General features: G+C 41.8%; 1 protein-coding gene across 2 annotated transcripts in view; it reads right to left on the bottom strand.

Annotated features, from left to right (window-relative positions):
• The window catches only part of ARHGAP12 (Rho GTPase activating protein 12), a 75,167-nt gene extending 57,148 nt beyond the window's left edge, over positions 1-18,019 (bottom strand). The window contains exons 1-2 of one of the 2 annotated variants that reach the window (XM_059467122.1): positions 17,896-18,019; positions 11,554-12,305 (exon numbers count right to left, since the gene is read on the bottom strand). In XM_059467122.1, the coding sequence (XP_059323105.1) occupies positions 11,554-12,222 (669 nt within the window). In that variant the 5' untranslated portion in view covers positions 12,223-12,305; positions 17,896-18,019. Of the gene's footprint in view, positions 1-11,553; positions 12,306-13,771; positions 13,817-17,895 lie in introns of those variants that run through there. The other variant, XM_059467114.1, reaches the window with a different exon arrangement.
• Between the last annotated feature and the right edge of the window lie 229 nt (positions 18,020-18,248).

Here is an 18,248-nt window from a genome sequence, read left to right as displayed (position 1 = left end):
GAAGGTTTATGGCCCCTTTTGCCACGGCACTGCAGAGCTTTGGGCCACACTGGCTGGCATATCATAGTATGGTATCCTGGTAGCTGCAAGAAGTTACAAGGATCAGTTTTTTTAAAAGTCACTTGTCATAAACCATGCCTTTATTGATATGATTAGCATAATGCATTAATATGAGATCATTCAACGTGAAGAAGATCCAGACCAAGAAGCTGTTTGATGTGGTTTTGATGGCTTTTCATAGGATTCTTTCTCCACATAAGCCTTCCCTCAATAAAGACTGAAGCTTAGAGATTACACAAAAACCATTTTCCCCACACTATTCAATTTTTTTAACATATTTAAACAATTTCAGCTAACAAGTAATCTTTTAAATTAAAATTAAGCATCATTCTCCCACTTACTCATTTATCCCATTATTAAAATAGATAATCTAAAATTTGATTATTTTAAAAATCTAAATTAATTTTCACCTGGCAGATTTCAAAGAACGGTCACCATATAAGGCTTTCTAGTCCCTGTATTAGATTTTCCTTTATTAAATCTGTATTCAGATCCAGTATACTCTCACATGTTTACTGTGTAACACTGAATATAATTAGTGGGTTCTGTGACAGACAGCAAGACTTTTTTTACAAGGTGCAAGACAAAGTCACTGTATAAGGACTTAGAGAGGAGATTACAATTTCATTTTCAAAGGAGTCTGGTATTTTAGGACACTGCATTTCTTGTCTCCCAGTATATTGGAATGGGACATTCACCAGTCTGCCTGAAGCAAACAAACCTTAAGGCAAAAAGCAATAGGTGGGAAAAACACTTAACATTGAAATGAATATATTTTTTGTTTTTCCAGTACTTTGCATGTGTTTTGTGTTTAAAACTTCTCTGACCAGGAAAAATACCTCTGATTTTGGCAGTTATGGAAATGAAGTTCACAGCTCCACTAGAGAAGTATTTTAAAATTAAATTCCCATTATAAGTTGGGCTCCTAACAGGCTCTTTATATATTGTCACCTCCACTATACATAAGTATTCGGCTGTTTAGTTTGCATGTTGAAATTTCTAAATAAACCACAAAAATCCCACATATATTGGCATCTGTCACTTATACTGGAGGGGAGAGAGATATAAAGAATCAAGACAAAATGTCACAAGGGCTTCTAAATTCCCAAGACACTGCCTCTGTTCTCAAGACAATGTACGTGCTACAGCACACAAGCAAAACTCTGAGGTTTTGTTAGGGCTGCTTGAACCCCCTCAATCTCATGTATTTTAATGACTTAGGACAAAGAACGCCTCCTATTACATCACGTATAACATTTCTTTCTGGTAATGAAGGATAACAGAAAGCCAAGTCTCATGCCAGAGAAGACATGCAGAGAACATTAGGTCAAGACTTCAGTTAGAAATTTTGCCTTAAAAGACACAATAGGATGAGCAAAATAAGTGGTATCAGTTAGCATATTTATATATTTATATGAGGTGTTTCAAATTTTGAACAGAGCAGGAATATTGCCCTTGATAGCTGTTTTAAGACCACACAAAAAGAAGCCTGTACATAATTGTGCCATGGTGCTTCTAATATATTTTTAATTTCCAGATTTAACTGAGATAGAACAGGTTGTGATCACTCCAGTTTTAACACTGGGATTCTGTTTTGTGAAAGTATGCTGAATAGCAGGAGGAACATTTTTAGGAATATATCCAACCCAATGTGCCTAACTTAAAGAAGTTAGAGACTTTTTAAGATCACTTTTGAGGGCTTTTTAAAATGCTTAAGCCAAGCACACAATTGTACAAACTTTTCTCAAAATTCCCAAAATACCCAGCAATTGACTATATGTACTGCTTACAGCAGAATTAAACAAAGCAATAAAATTCTCATGGGAACCTCAACCAGGTTGCATCTTTTTTTCCCTCTCTACAACTACTGAAAATAGAAGTATTTGTTCTTTCACTGTATTTCTTAGTCTGTTTCTCTCTACTTGCAGACAGTTGGTTGGCACCCAGTGTAAGGACAGAAAGCATGAAACACTCAGCCATGCATTTCTGCAGTTTTTCTTCCTCTTTATTTTCCTTACACTAGCAAGAATGTCTTTCATTTCCAATAACAGCTATTTCTGCAAATCAGTATCTAGAAAAAAGTACATTTTTCACTGAATTTTTTGTTTCAACATGAAAATGTTAAATTAACTTCCACTTTAAATGCAACTTCCACTTTACTTCAATGCATATTAAACCAGCAATTTTTGTTTCAGATTTTGTTTAAGAAGATATAAAAAGACTGAGTATTTGTGTAATTTTATTTACTTTATAATTCTGAGGCTGCACTCAAGCAGATCCATCCACACCAAGGAAAATACAGAAGGCTGGCTCAGGGCTCAAATCACCATTTAACATAATACTTTGAGAAGCAAAGCAGCAGTTTATGGATAGACAGTAATGATATGAGAGCAAGACAAGCACACACAATTCCTGAGACCATCTATGGGCACAGAATTTAAATGCAGCCCTTCAAGCTACTTTCCTCAGAAAACTGATTGCAAAGAAAGAATTTGTCAATGTAGTACCATCTCAGCACAATGTTCACTTCGACTGTTTTAACAAACAGCAACCAAAGACCTCCAGCAGCTGGAAAAAGCTGTTTTACAGCCCTCACAATGCTGTACAGGCAATCATCACTTCTTAGGTTTGGATACAATCTGCTGAGGCTTTAAAGATTTACAAAACAAGAAAAGAAGAATAAGAGTTTAGAGCTAGATTTTTAGCATAACACTAAGGATTTAGATTTTTCTGTTTTTCCATAAAAGAAAAAACCCCACAAGCCTAAGTACAAATCTAAGTTTTGCTCCAATGATAGTTACAGTAGTGACTTATGAACTAGCAAAAAGCAAAAATGGATGCAATGCAGTTTTTACATAGATAATTAACTGAAAAGTAAGCAAAACTTAAAAATAAAATTTACACCATGGTGGACGACAACCCACAACCTTATGAAACACAGAGACAGGTCTCTCTTGGAGACTGAAGCATGGAAAAATGGAAAAACCAAAAGAAAAACTATCTCAAGTTGAGCATCCCTCACCCTTTGTCTCTTCAGGCAGCATGAGCCTTCAGGCTGGCAAAGGCAAAAATGAAAGCAAGGGAAGAGAGAGGCTGGAGAGGCTGCAATGGGTGACTGTGAGGAGCTCAGTGAGCAGATGAGAGAGGGACAGAGGGACAGAGGGACAGAGGGACAGAGGGACAGAGGGACAGAGGGACAGAGGGACAGAGGGACAGAGGGACAGAGGGACAGAGGGACAGAGGGACAGAGGGACAGAGGGACAGAGGGACAGAGCTGTGTGAGCACCAGGCCCCTGACAGGGCTCCTGCTCCCTGCCTAAGGCAAGGCAGCCCCAGAGCCTGGCTGTGAAAAGCTCTCCTGGGAGGAAGCACTGCAGGTCCCTGGCACAGCTGGTGGGCACCAGCAGCATGGGGGAATGCATCCTGCAGCAGGAAAAGCACACAGCCTCAGGGAAGCATGAAAATGCCATTACAAGTTAGAGTGCAGCACCCAGGAGGGATCAACACAGCAAAGTCACAGCCAGGACATCTGGATGGCAGAAAATGACAGTACTGACGAGTACATCTCCTGAGGTTGTTGTGAGAAAGCTTAAAGTTGGTAGTCACACTATATGAGGTGCAAATCAAGATCAAAGGGCTATCAAGAAACAGAACAGCTGTTCTGGTTTTTTATATCTCATATACACAGAGAACATGGGTATATAGATAAACACACACACAGAGTTCCCTGTGCCTAAAGCACAATGCAGTTATGCATGACAAACATCTATTTTAGCTTTTCCAGTTGGATGAAGACACCCAAGAATTGATAAGGATAGTGCCAAGCATGTTGATAAATCTTCAGTGGTGGGGGCTGGGGGGAGGAGGGAAATACACCTGCATTCAATTTCAATAGGAAAAGCAAATCCAAGTCACTCCAGAACCTCATTTACTGTTGCAACACTTTAGTGCAGGATGAAGTGTCTTCTAAATATCTAAAACACAAACAATAGTTATGTGCAACACTTTCTGTAACATTTCTGTGGTACCATGCATCATTTCCAAACAATACCCTGGTGACCTTTCAAGCTCTCTAGAAAATAAATGAGCATGCAATATTACTAGACATGCTGAACAACCAGCTGAGAGTCCAGAAAGTTTGCTAACTGTATTTTTGTTTTTATCAGATGTAACATTTTATTACAGTATTGCATAACCACACTTGTTACCTGAGTCCCATCACATCAGTGACAGTAAAAAGCAAGTGTGTCCTCGAGTCCTTCACATCTGCTGACTTTGCACCAGACTGTGCCTATCCAGGCTGCCATAAAGGAGCTCCTTACAGGCCAGGGACACTCGTGACAACACTGCCCAGGCCAGCACCACCACCTCCCTGCAACACTGGAAATAAATATTTGTAGAGCCAGGTGGTGACTGGAGCAGCAAAGTGATACAGCTGAACAACCATCCACAAAAGCAAAAGATGGCAACTGTGTACACTACACACCTGCAGAAAACAGACATAAACCTCTCTCTTCAGCACTGCATTTAAACAAAATACAGGGAAGTCACTTAAATTTAACTAGATGATCTAAAGATCATCCAGAAGCCTTAGGTAAACTACTTTAAAAGGGAATAATTAAAATGATATTATTTAAATTCAAAATGTAATACGCAATTTCAGATTTAAAATTGGAGTCCAAGTTTCTAATCATGATTTTGATTATAAGCAGGGGAAGCCAGATAATTTAACATCAAATCTCAACATAAGCAATAACCTAAATTCATTCAGACAGCTCCTCAGCTTCTAGCTTTCATTTACAAAACTTATCAGATGGAAAACTAGAATGTATTAAAATACAGACTCCAAACATCTATGCCAGTCTTCACAGCATCACTGTACACAAGCTCCAAATCTCTGTCAAAAGAGTTTACGAACTCTTAGGACAAATATCAAAAGATGGGAGGAAAATATATCAAAATTACCTCCTTTTCAAGATGAGAGAGGCCAGCAACTGCATGTTATTTCTAATACAGAAACACCAAGAAATTTGCATTCTGCATTTTCGTTCTGCACCATTTCCTACTACTGACATTCTCTATGCCTGTTTGAATGCCTCTCTGCACTAACCTAGCACTTTCATATCTACCAGAATAGAACTATAATCTACTAGAAACCTACTGTCTTTCCCAAGAGCTAGGTCAGCAGACCTTTTAAAATAGAATATTTGTATCAATTTTGAATTTAGCCTAACAGTATGTTGTCCAGTTATGCACAATCACAGAAGTCATTTGAAAATCCTCAGTTCTTACTGTCCTGACAGACTGTTTTGTCCAGAAGTATTGTCCTTAGCTTTAGAACAAACTCCCCATAAAGGCAAAACCCATTTGTCCCTATCGTTTTTAAAGCAAACATACCTGGCAAGGCATGTCAGAGACGTATCAGCTGTTTGGGTACTAGATATGCACAGATTTTGCTTGCTTTTTTTTTTAAACACAAATGTCTACTATTCCAGAGAGCTGCCTAAAAGAAGGAAAAAAGTGTTTTGCATTTTATTCTACAGAGTCATACGTTCCCTGATGTTTTGTCACACTGCTGTAAAACAAATGATACTTTCTTTAGGATTCCACAGAATAACAGCACCTTTGTTCTATAGGCAAGCACTGCAATATTCAACAACTGCCTAGATTGTAACCAGGTAAAGACATAGCAAAAGCAATTGTTTGTACCCAGAGTTATGTGAAAGAACAAGAGATGATCAAATATTCTCAAAACAGTCTCAAGCAGAGTTTTACCTATCACAGTCCTTCCTGTGTCTGATGGTTCCCTGCTTCAAATGACAGAAGCACTGCTAACGAGAAAGAGCAAGTCCCCAGCACCTCCAGCTGCTTTCAGCTTAGGCAGCAGTGAGACAAATTCCTTTTCCTAGGGCTGCTTTTCCACCATCCCTAAAGACTCTGTCATCACCCTGCTGAGGCTGGCACCTGGCATGAATTCAAAAGAAAAGTCAGGTGGGACAGCATGCACCAAAACTCACACATTGCACACCAGAAATTACACTTTTCTAGGTAAAAACAGAAAAATCAATTCCATATTATGACTATTACTCCTTAGGCAGCACAGCTTGAGCTTCATTTGAGCTAGGAAGTAATTCTACCAGGATAAAAACCACAGGTTTATTCATCTAAACCAGTGCCTTCAAAGTTCCACTTCATCATTTTCTGCATGAAATTAGGGCAAATAGGGGTGCAAGAGTCAAAAGACTGTGTCAGCACTTGCAGAATTTTGACAGTGCACTAGATGTTTGTTTCAAGTCTGAGAGCACAACACAAAGCTGCATATACAAGCAGATCTGTAGCTTACTGAGCTGAGCATTCCAACACCAGTATTAGAACAAGCCAGTCAACTAAAACCAACTGGTCTCACAGGTCGTGATTTTCTGACACCTGCCTCACACAGATAACACTGGTGCTTGCTTTTATTTTTTTAAGGTAGCTCAATCTGATTTGCAGCAGGGATGTGCAGAGGAGCACGGGATATGGACTGTAGACAACAGTGGCACACAAGGGTTGCTCATTTTAAGGCACCAATCCAGATTTACTCACCTGGACAGAGAGGGAGAACTATCAGCAACCTGAATTACTTATTAGAATTACAGAGGCTGAGCTGATCACAAACAGCAGCACTGTAAAGTGAAACTATCCACACCCGTTGACACTGCATAGGAAAAAAAAAAAAACCACATACACAAAACCAGCCAGGAAAAATAGTCCTTAAAATTATCTGTCCAGAACCTTTCAGTTATTAACATAATTTAGCAAACATTTCAAGCTGTTTACAAAGCTCTAGCAGTAGCTACCAAAATCACAGAAAAAATAAATTAATGTTTTATAAAACTCCTTAAATGATAAAGCTTTGAGTTCCTTGTCATTGAAAGTTATTCTTCACCTCATTATAATGTGCATATTTCAGCATTTAACATCATTAGAATAGCAAATGCTGTTTTTAAGAAGGTAAAGAGACTAAAGGATGGTACTTCAAACATAATTCAAACTACTACATTATACATATCACCACGAATCTGTAAACTGTTCAGTTTTATTAAGAAAAAAAAATCTTGCATGCTTCCTTCATACTGTCAAATTACTCATCTCTTGGACAAAGGAATGAAATAAAAAAAGTAACATTAATTTTTTTATCATAGAAGCAAACTGATTTTGTGGCCAGCAAAACAGCGATAGCCATTTATTTAAGAGGTTTAATGTTTGACCAGCAAGGCAGTCTAACACTAAAAACCTGCCACCAGTCTTTCAACTAAGTGACAAAGCCAAGAACACCAAGACCTCCAGAAGATATGCTGACATTCACAGAAACTGTAAATATTTTATTTTCCTGACTAAAAAGTTACTGCAATCCCATAGAAATTGCAAAGGCAAGACAGAAAGAGCTCTTTAAGATCTTTACTACCCAGAATTAATCAAAGCAAAACAGCCATCCTAGTGATAATCCCCTTTAGTGCTTCACAGTTTATGCAATAGTCAATTACTAAAGAGGATGAAAGACAGAACAATCTTTGCAAATAGGTCACTGTCTATATTTATAATGATTAAAACCAACCTGCTGCTAAAAGTAACTTTTAATAAGCATAAAAAGTAACATTTAGACAGTGCCATGTATTTATTCTTAAATACATTCTATGTCTCCTATGACAAAAGAGGAGGTAACATGCATCAGAAACAAAGTTATTTCCCATAGGTTATCCATTAGCATTGCCAAAAGCAGATTTTAATTTCTGTCTGTAATTTTATCATAAAGTATCATCCTCAAAGATATCACCTAAACATTCTTAACATCATCTCTGAACTTAGCCAGCTCTCCCTGTCTGCACACCCTCTCTCTCAAAACTTGGTAAGAAGGGAAGCATTGCCCATGGTGCTTTTTAAAGACCATTTTAATGTCTTCTTTTGCTTCAGCTCTTCCTGCCTGTTTAGGCATGCCTGAATGTGTAAGTCCTTTTTTTTTTTTCTTTTTTTACTTCAGAACAATTACCCAGGTCTCTGCTTTTACTGCATACTGCTCAGACATCCCATCTGCTTCTTTCAAGTACTGCCCATATCTGCTAAAGAATCACTCAGTACTTTCCTTCTACTGTCTGTATCTGCTAAAGAATCACTCAGAACTTTCCTTCTTCCCCATATGCTTGGCCTCCCTGAGGAATATTTTTGCCCTTTCCTTGGGATCAGAACATGACACCTGGCACCATTTTCCTGAAATTTCATTGAATTTCATTGATGCTTTGAGTGCCACCATTGTCTCAGTGACTCTTACAGCCAGCTGTGCATTCACTCAAACTATTTCATTCAGTTCCAATTCGACCTGCAGTTACTGTCAACACCAGAGATTTAAATCTGGTTAAACTGAAGCTTGTTTCCTCTCAAGCCCTACTTCCTCTAATTACCTGCAGCCTCCCACAGCTCAAGTCCACAAACTAACCTATGGTTCTTACAATGCCTTATCCACCAGAGTGGCAAACAATAGTTATCATTTCTTTGCATAAAACGTCAAAAATGTTCATTATCCAGTCCTAATGTTTCTCTCAACCAAATCCCTTGCTACATTTTCATTAGCAAATCCTTCTGCTCACATTGCTACCTCTCTGTCCTTCACATATTTCATCTGCTAAAAAATCCTTCCTTTTTGCATTACTTTGGAGGCTCTGGATCTTCCAGTATTTCCACAGCCAGCAAGCTTATGACTTCAAGACTGTACAGCTGCAGAACCAGCACTTCATTACTGGAAAGGAGGAGGAGGATAATCTGCAGAGAATAATGTAACCACTTCTTACAAAGATCTCACAAGAGAAGCATTCTTCTATATCTCATATATTTGTACTCAAGGACAGTGAAAACACACTGAAGGTCAGGCTAAAACTGAATGCTATCACCTCAACACCACCAAAAAATAACTTACATGAAGGCATTAATAAGGTAATTCTAGCTTCTAATCTTACAAATTCAAGAGAAAACACCTGTAGCTTAGAGTTTATTATAATGCAGACTGCATAAAACTGAACTCCACAGCAGGCAGGGGAGGGAGAAGCAGTCAGTCTTGTGAAGTGAAATCCTGTTTGTGCGTGAAAGCCAGGAACTTGATGTTCTCACTACAGACTAGGAGCAATAAAAACAGCTTTCTGAGCCATTAATTTCTACACAGCTGATTTCTACTAAACAATGCTCATTATTGAAAGAATTCTAAAAAAACTGCCAAGCTGTTCCAGTGAGAAGGCTGGCACTCTGAACATCTAGACTGAGCTAACGGTGACATCAGTTCTACCACTGCTTTAATCCCCACGGCTACTAAATGTCAAACATTTTCATTGTATTTAAAGAGCTTGCAATTGTGCCCCATGAGATTAAGTTACAAAATAAGGCAAACTGCAAGGCATAGCAAGCATCCACACTCTTGTTGCCCAAGATTCTCATAATGGCAAGTGAAACTGCCAAGCATTTTCCACAGCCAAAATGTGGCATTTTTGGCATTTGTCACTCTTAAACACTGTGAAAACTCCCCCATTTCAGACCTGTAACAGTGTCTACAATACATGCATTGCTGTCCCACTCAAATATAAATTTATAAATCAGTTGTAGTGTAGAATAAAGTATAGTGGAAAGAGAGGAGAATGGTGAACAGATTAAGTGTCACTGCATCAAAAGGCACAAAGTCCAGTGGAAACTGAGCTGCAGGCCATATATTTATTATTGACAAAAGACACCCATGTAATATTAATTCCTTTAGAGAAGGAAATGCATCAAATTATAGTCAACACCGAAGAAGGAACTGTCCTACCATGTAATAGAAATTTTAATGTGGTAAACTATTTAAAGTAGGATATATTTTCTAAACATTCCTTGGTATTTTCATAATTTGTTTGGCAATTGATTAATATGGCAGTAACATGCCAACATACACTTCTAAAATAAATATCTAATTATTTAATCACTTTATCATGCCAAGCTCTGAGTGGTTCATATCAACTACACTGAGCTAGGGCAGTGCTGCATAGAAAGTGCAAGAAAGCTCATGGATTCTCACACTGTGTAAGACATCACTGGAGAAAAGAAATTAAATTCAGTAATCCTATTCATTCCATAATATTTGGGGGAGGGGTGATGAAGTTAAAACTAACATAAAATATACAAATATTAGAGACATGATGTCCTGTAACTATAGAAACTGAACATCAAGAATGAGGCCAAGAACACAGCAGACTATTGAAAACTACAGATTCTAAATATTACAATAAATAAACATACACACAGTTCAAGATTCTGTAATTCACCTAATCAGTCTTGTATCTTTAAGATCTTCCCATATTGACTCGTTCCTAAGCAGCTTTGCCTTCATTGTTTCTTATTAGCAAAGCACTGATTCACAACTCTCAATGGTAAAACTTTTCATGTCTAATGTTAGGATCAAGTTTGATTTGAGATACTCTGGTACTCTGAACACATGCTGCCAAGTGGGATTTACTGTAACAATCAGTTTTTATCCAAGCAAAAACAGTTTCACACTACAGCTTAAGTTCAAGAGTAGGGAGCTTTGAACAGAATTTAAAATAATTGAACATGTCCCTAAAGAAAGATGGGGAAGGCAAGTGTGAGGTGGGGAAATTATCTACATACACACATATATAAATATATAATTATGTGTATGCACACAAACATCACTGGTTTAAGAGCAAACCTGGATTACAACAGACTAATTAACTTGGTTACCCCTACCAGAAGTGACCTGATTAAGTCACAGTTCTAATCTTTTGATGGGGGTGGGGGTTGCCTGTTAAAAAAAAAATTAAGAAGTGAGAGAAAATGCTTTACCAAGGACAAAGGCCGTCAATGCTCAGTTTGAACCAGAAGTAGGAGTACATCATTCCTGAGATTCTTCCATACTAATTAACAAACTCACATGTTTTGAGTTTTAATCCAGAGTAAAGTTGTGAGAAGCAAAATTGGCAGGGTTGACTCATTAAAACAGTCCACAAATAAAATCATCAAGCCAGAAATTCAACTCCATCTAAGTCTTAAGCGTAATTAAACCCACCAAGACATTAATTTACAGTTCTTATGTTATCTATACACACTTAGGGAAAACTGACAGTAACTTGCACATTTCAACAGGCCAAGTCATGCGGAGTTACAGCAGTAGGCTCCCTTCCTCTGAAAGAAAATCCAACCCAAATTCCATGTCATATTAAAACTATCTTAATATGGAAACACTATTGTTCTTTCTTTAAATCACAGAATAATGTAAATGGAATCAATTCCCATAGCACAGAAATTCTGCAAGAACTAAACAGATGAACTGTTTCGATTTTAGTAACAATTTCAGGCTGAGAGAAATATTTTTATTTGAACAACTGGAAATTTTTGGGAATAAGTCTCAAAACAGTAGCAGACAATTACGGCAATAACAAAAGAAAACAAACCAGACATGGTGGCCATTTTTCAGCTTACCTGCACTTGTTCTGTGGAACTACTACTGAGTTCATCTCCAGACTCTGAATCTTGGTGAATTTTTTCTGAGCCTTCTCCTGCTGAATCACAAGACTGTTCATGCAAAAAGCTGGTCTTCTCTATTTCCAAGAACTCTGGGCATGGGAAATGACCCATGGAAATGGTTCTAAACTGATTGGAAACCTTGGGAGATTGCAACTCATTGTTAAGTTTTCCATTGTTCTGGGTAAGGTCCAGACTCAAACCAAAAGTCTGACAGGGGCTATTGTTGGGTCCCAGGTTTTGATTGGCATCTCGAACTAAGCAAGACACTTGAACTGGAGAAGATTTTCCAAAACTAGAAAGCTCTGGTGACTTATTCACATTTTCTGTTGATCTCTGTAATCCATGTGTCAACTTCAAGGTGTTGTTTGGCAACATGCTTGCCTGCTTCACAGGTGGCATCAGTGCTTTCCGGGGTATTTCCTTCACATACTGAGCTGGCACATAAAAGGGTTTGGAATTTTCGTCTCTTTTGACTTGCCACCAATCATCATTAGTCTTTTTCACTAAGATGTATTTTTCCCCTTGCTTGATCACAATTTTCTTGTCCTTGGCCTCATACTCATAGTCATACTCCACTTGAATGTAAAATTGTCCTGGAAGCATCTTCCCACCCTTATCAGCCATTTCTATCTGAAGATATTTCACCTTTTCAGACAAAAGGTAAGTGACATTCTGTTTCAGTGTTATTTTCCTGTTAATGTTCAGAGCTGTAAGAAAAAAAAAACGGTATATGTAATCAAGTGGCTGTTTAAGAGCACTTTGGATAAAAATAATTTTGAAGAAATCCTGCCTACTTAGACTAATTGATGGAAAATGCAGTATTTTCAGATATCCTTCTGCGTGTTGAGATAGAAAATCAGTAGAACAACTTAGGTCACTGATTGAACTGTCCTATTCACACAAGCCTCCTGCTATCAAGTGGCTCATTAGCTTCATTAATTAATTAGTTATTGCTTCTATTACTGATTAATATTGATTAATCACTGGGGATTTGGTGAGGGGACTGATCTGAGTCAATCTCTTGCTTACATATAGGCTTAATTTCTTAAATGAACTGTTAATACACTAGTTTTAATCAAAATATTCCAAAGAAGACTTATCTACCTTACAGAAAACCTGATCTAACCAAATATTTAAGGGCTAGAAATTAAAATGCAAACAAAACACAGTGACAAAACAGGACTATGAACCAAAATGGGTAATGAAATAATTACTAATACATGAAAATTCTGCAAAGCACTTTTCAGCGTCTTTATAATCCAGACAACTGCCACTGCATCCACACCTACAACAAATTCCATTTAATCATGTAGCATCAATGTCCAAATTCATGGCTGGGAAAGCATTAGTCTTGCCAACTTGCACTGTACACAATATAGTAAATTAACATGAAAGGTAGGATTTTTAACCTTGAAAATCAATGCATGTAAGATCTCCATCATTCACACAGAAAGTAGGAGAACTCAAGTAAAATACTGCCATATTTAATCTTATGAAGATTAACAAACACATTTTTTATTCTTAAATGCCCATTTCATGAATGAGAAAAGTTATGTAGAAACTTGCAGCTCTGCAAGTTAAGACTTTGTGATGAGATTTGTAGCCTTTACCCTGCCACAGAGTGGAACTAATGCAATTCCATGCAGGCACACACATGCAGAGTGAACTCAGCTGCTAAACGGGACCAAGGACAGAAATAACAACAGAAGAGAACTTCTGGAGAGATCTAAAGCAGAAACCACTAAGGACCATTCAGTTTTCTTTTGCCATTTCTGTTATTTGATCTGAGCCTTGAAAAAATACATTAGGATCATAACTCAGAGACAAAGCAGAAGGTAAAAAGCTCAAATACTACACCAAGACAGAAGTGCCCATCTTTAATCTATGTCTCTCTCCTACACACCATCTTCTTTTACTTCCAAGAAGCATTTCCTACAGGTAACCAGGAAGCCACCACTGTTTCCAAGGTTCCACACAGAAGCAGAAGGTCAGGTTTACAATTTTATCAAAGACTTGACAGAAGGAATGATGGTACCACATTCAACAAAGCTGACAATAGGAACACAAAGCAGGAGAAAAGAATGCCAGGATTCTGGTGTTTACTCTCTACCATAAAATGGTACATTGACATTCAAAGTCTATTTACAGCCTTGGTACAAAACAACTTGCTTACCTGGTATTCTACATAAATAGGTGTTTTTAAGTGCAGCTCTGCAGTTGTTTAGCAACAGCAGCAGAAGGTAAACATGAACAAATTGCAGCTATTCCCACTCTCTTCCCAGTTTTGGAAGCTCTGTCATGCAAATGCTATTTTTTTCTTCTTAGCAAACCTGACTCCTTCCAACACTTCTTCAAAGCTGCTGTCAACCCCTTTCAAGGCTTCCAGGTCAGACACCAGAAAAATGCAAGTCTTACCAAGCTGCAGTCTATCTCAAAGCTCTGTTACCTCAAAAAGCTGAACCACAGGACAAGGTTCCATTCAAAATCTTTCTCCCACACAGAAACCAAAGAGAGAACATAAGCCTCTGGTTTCCCACAGGACTAACAAATGTTTAAAAGCTCGGATTTTTCATTCCTTTTTTTGCCAGTTCCATGTGACAACTTCTTGAGAATGCATGCTTAAAATTTTTTCAAGACAGAAAGGTTCAACAGGTTGCATGTTATGCTTTAAAAAACCCAAAATGTTGAATAATACAAGTTAAATAAAACAGAACTGCTACAGAAATAGCTCTACCCACTTTTGAAGTCAATTTTGCAGCCTAATTCATTTCCAAAAAATAACAACAAAAAAGAAATAACAAAAATAAGCAGCACAATTTTTGGTCTTTCATCCAAGCTGCAAAATTATCAAGTCAATAGCAAACATTTGGTAATGTTGAACATATGATTAAAGAGAGACAGGCTGTGTTCAGCCAGAATACTGAAACAGATTTACAAACAGATCACATCATCATGATCAAGCAAGGCTCTAATTCTCCTCCTCAACCCAAAAAAGCAATAAATATGTATGGTACAGGTAGGAAATTAACTCTGAAGATCAGCAAACAACTACCATGGCCTTGATTTCACAGATTCAAATGAATTAATTTTTGTTTCGCTTTATTTTTTTTTAATGCAGCACTTGTGTCACAGAAGGTAGACTGCATGTACTCTCTGTGCAGCAAAGGGGACAGCTAATGCCCTTTCATGAAGCTGTCTCATGGAACACAGTTTAAAGAGCCATGGGAGCCTTGGCCAAATCTCTGCTGTAAGGGGCCCACAACAGTGCAGGTGTGAATGCTCAATATTGACACCTGGAGTACTGACTGCACTGTGCTACCAGCCAACAGCTGAAGTGATACAGTTGGTCAGCCCTTGTAACCTCACATTTCTATTATTTGTTATATTGTTTCTATTATTTATTATTTCTATCTATACCTAATATTTCTATTCCTTACCATTTACCTGCCATGCTCGATGGCATCCACATTGGTAAAGAAGGTTGAATTACTCTAATTAGAGGATAGTAAGTATGAAAAATCATTTACTTCCACAGAGAACATCTGTAAGCTTTCATACCTTAATACCTTAAATAAAGTCTCAGTATGTGATTGAGAGAATAACAAATAGCCTCACTAAGAAAACCTATGTTCATGAACACCAAAAGAGACTCAGACCTCGCATTTCTCCTGGTGAAGAAAACCCCAATCACTACTGGCAGGTGATCTAAGGCGGGTCACATCCCCGTGGACACACAAGCCAGCATTTCACGGAGCATTCCCGCTGTCCCGCGGGAACGGAGCCGGGTGAGGGCAGGCCCCGGGCGCGGCAGAGGCGAGCAGGGCTGTCACTCCGCACCAGGGCAGGGAGATCCCTTCGGACTCCGGCTGCCATGGAACCGTTCCCATCTCTTACTCAGCTAAGGCTGACTAAGGCTGCCAGCCCTGGGTGTTCGCAGAGGTCAGCTCCTCCCTTCCCCCGTCCGCCCGCGGGCGCGCCCCGGCCCGGCCCGGCCCGGCCCCATGGGCTCCACTGCTCCCGCCACCGGGCCGGCCCTGCCCCATCGGCACCGGCCCTGCCCCATGGGCTCCACTGGTCCCGCCACCGGGCCGGCCCTTCCCCATCGGACCCTCCCGGCACCGGCCCTGCCCTATCGGATCCACCCGGCACCGGGCCGGCCCTGCCCCACGGGCTCCGCTACTCCCAGCACCGGGCCGGCCCTGCCCCATCGGACCCTCCCGGCACGGCACTCGGGGCTCCGGGGAACTCTCCCCACACGCGGGTGCACCAGGGGTTCGGCATGCCAACCCTCGCCTCTAGCTACGTTTTTATGTGCGTCCCCACAAAATGAGACCGTTTGTATCCAGAGCCGATGTGACAGCTCCAATCACCCTCAGGCAGGCAGGCTTCCAAGAGCTGTAGGTCCGCTCAGAGCTCAGCCTTTCCTGGAGCAACCTGACCCCTGCAGCTGCACCCTCACCTCCTTACAGCATCCAGCCTTAGCTACAGAATGGTGCTCTCTCGATTGATCCTCAAGTCCATGGAAATGCTTGAAAGAAGCACAGTCCTAAGACACAGAATCATAAATATGATCATATGTGATACACATAGAGTATGCTCATGTATTGCATGAGATATGATCACCCCTACCTTCATTATCCTAGAATTCAAGACTCACTCCCACTCTCTCTTTTGAAATTATCAGGCACAGCGCATCTCTGAAGATGAGAAGATTTACTTCTCGTCTTTGCAAACCAGGTAACTGAGTCTTGGGAAATAACCTAAAATACTTTTTGCTATTTCTTTTCTTTTCCCCAAGGGAAAAGAAAAAAAGAAAGAAAAAAAAAAAAAAAAAAGCGCCCCTCCTAGGGTCAGGGAATTGTTACTTACTTTCCAATACAAACAGATGATAAATTGTTAAAAGTGCTACTGAGTACTAACGGATCGCCTTAAATTTCTTTGTGTGACCTTGTTCACAGTGTCCTACAAAGCAGCAGCAGTTGACTTGTGTAATCTTTTTCCATTTTCAGCATCAAACTTCACCCACTACTGAAATGAACCCTTGCGCAGTGCTGATACAGAAATAAACTCAATTACGAAGGCTAATTTAAGATAAATTCTTAACAGTTCAGGCCAGATAAGATACCCGGGCTACACCTCAATTGATTCCATGATTCTGATTCTTCCTGGGCAGTTTTCTTAGGGGTTCAGGCTGTACCTGCATGACCACAGCCTGGGAGACTGGCCCCTTGTCAGACTTCAAACCCATTCATACCTTTCTTCCCAAGGGGCACCACTGCTTGTCCAGCACACCTGATCCTCAGCTAGTACTTTCCTGCAGACCAGCGCCTGCAGGAGCCACCCTCTGCAAAGCACGCACTGAGCATGCAAAAGTTGCACACAAATAGAGGCAAATGGAAACGACAGATATAACCAGATATAACAGACAACTTACAAGCTGTATGAAAACAAGCTCAGCCCTTCGCTTTTTCCTCAAACACACTTCGAAATCGAGCACTACTCGCAAGTAAACTACCTACCCGGAGCTCACCCGTCTTTAAACGCTAGAGGCATAATAAGCAACCATTTAATAATTGCCCGTGACTCAGAGCACTGAATAAGCGATGCATTTTAAACAAGTGTCAGGACAACTTTTCAGCGCCGCTGCAGCCCGCGCCCCCCTCCCCCCGCTCGCTCCCTCCCTGCCAGCCCCGCTCGCTCCTCGGTGCGGGCTTTTGTTAAGTTGTTGCCTGCGAGGGCTGGCTATAAATAGCGCGGCTCGGCCCAGCCCGGCCCAGCCACCCCAAGTTACCGCGCTCAAGTTCACACAAGGGCGGCGGATCCCCCCGGCCCGGCGGGGGCGCCCGGGAAGGGCGGCGGGGCCGCCGCTGCCTCCCTTTGTCTCCCGCAGGTGAGCGGGCGCCGCTCGCACACGGCAGCGCGGGCGGCCCGGCCCGGCAGCGCGGCCCGCGGCGGCGCCCAGGTGCGGAGCTGCCTCCCGGCGCCGCCGACTCGGCGCTCCCGGCGCCGCCCGCGGAACGGAGCCGCCACCACCGCCGGGGGCAGCGCGGGGCGGCGCCGCCCGGAGCCCGGCGGGCGCGGGGAGCGCTCCGCGAGGCGCCCCGGGAGCGGCAGGGCGGGAGGGCGGCCCGGGGGGCTGCGGCCCCTGCGCCGGCCCGGGCGCGGACGTTCCCCCGCGGGGCCACCCAGCCCTGCCCGCCCGTCCCGGCGGCGGCAGCGCCGCGCTCGTTCCCGTCCCCAGCCCCGTCCCCGCCCTCCCTTCCCCGGCGGGCCGAGGGGCGCGGCGCAGGCACCCACCTGCCGGCCGGGCCCCCTCCGGCTGCGGCTGCGGCGGCTCCCGCTCCGCTCCCGCCGCGGCCCCGGCGAGTGTCGGCTCCGGGGCACGGCGGCGTCATCGCGGGTCACGTGCCGGGGCGGGCCCGGGCGGGGGTGGGGCGGGGGCGGTGCCCGGGACCGCCCGGCCCCCGCTGAGAGATCGGCGCTCGCACCGGTCCGTCTGTCCGTCCTGCTGTCCGCCTCGCCGTGCGCGGCCGGAGCGCTCCGGGGCGGCCGCTGGAGCGATGCCAACAGCTCCCGAGTGATGCCGTGTGTGAAACACCCGGGCCTCTCTGTCCCTGCTGAAACGAACAGAGGGAAACAAAAACACCTTC

The sequence above is a fragment of the Ammospiza nelsoni genome, chromosome 1, assembly GCF_027579445.1.
Source record: "Ammospiza nelsoni isolate bAmmNel1 chromosome 1, bAmmNel1.pri, whole genome shotgun sequence".
Lineage (NCBI taxonomy): Eukaryota > Metazoa > Chordata > Aves > Passeriformes > Passerellidae > Ammospiza > Ammospiza nelsoni.
This window is presented reverse-complemented; position numbering and strand designations above follow the sequence as displayed.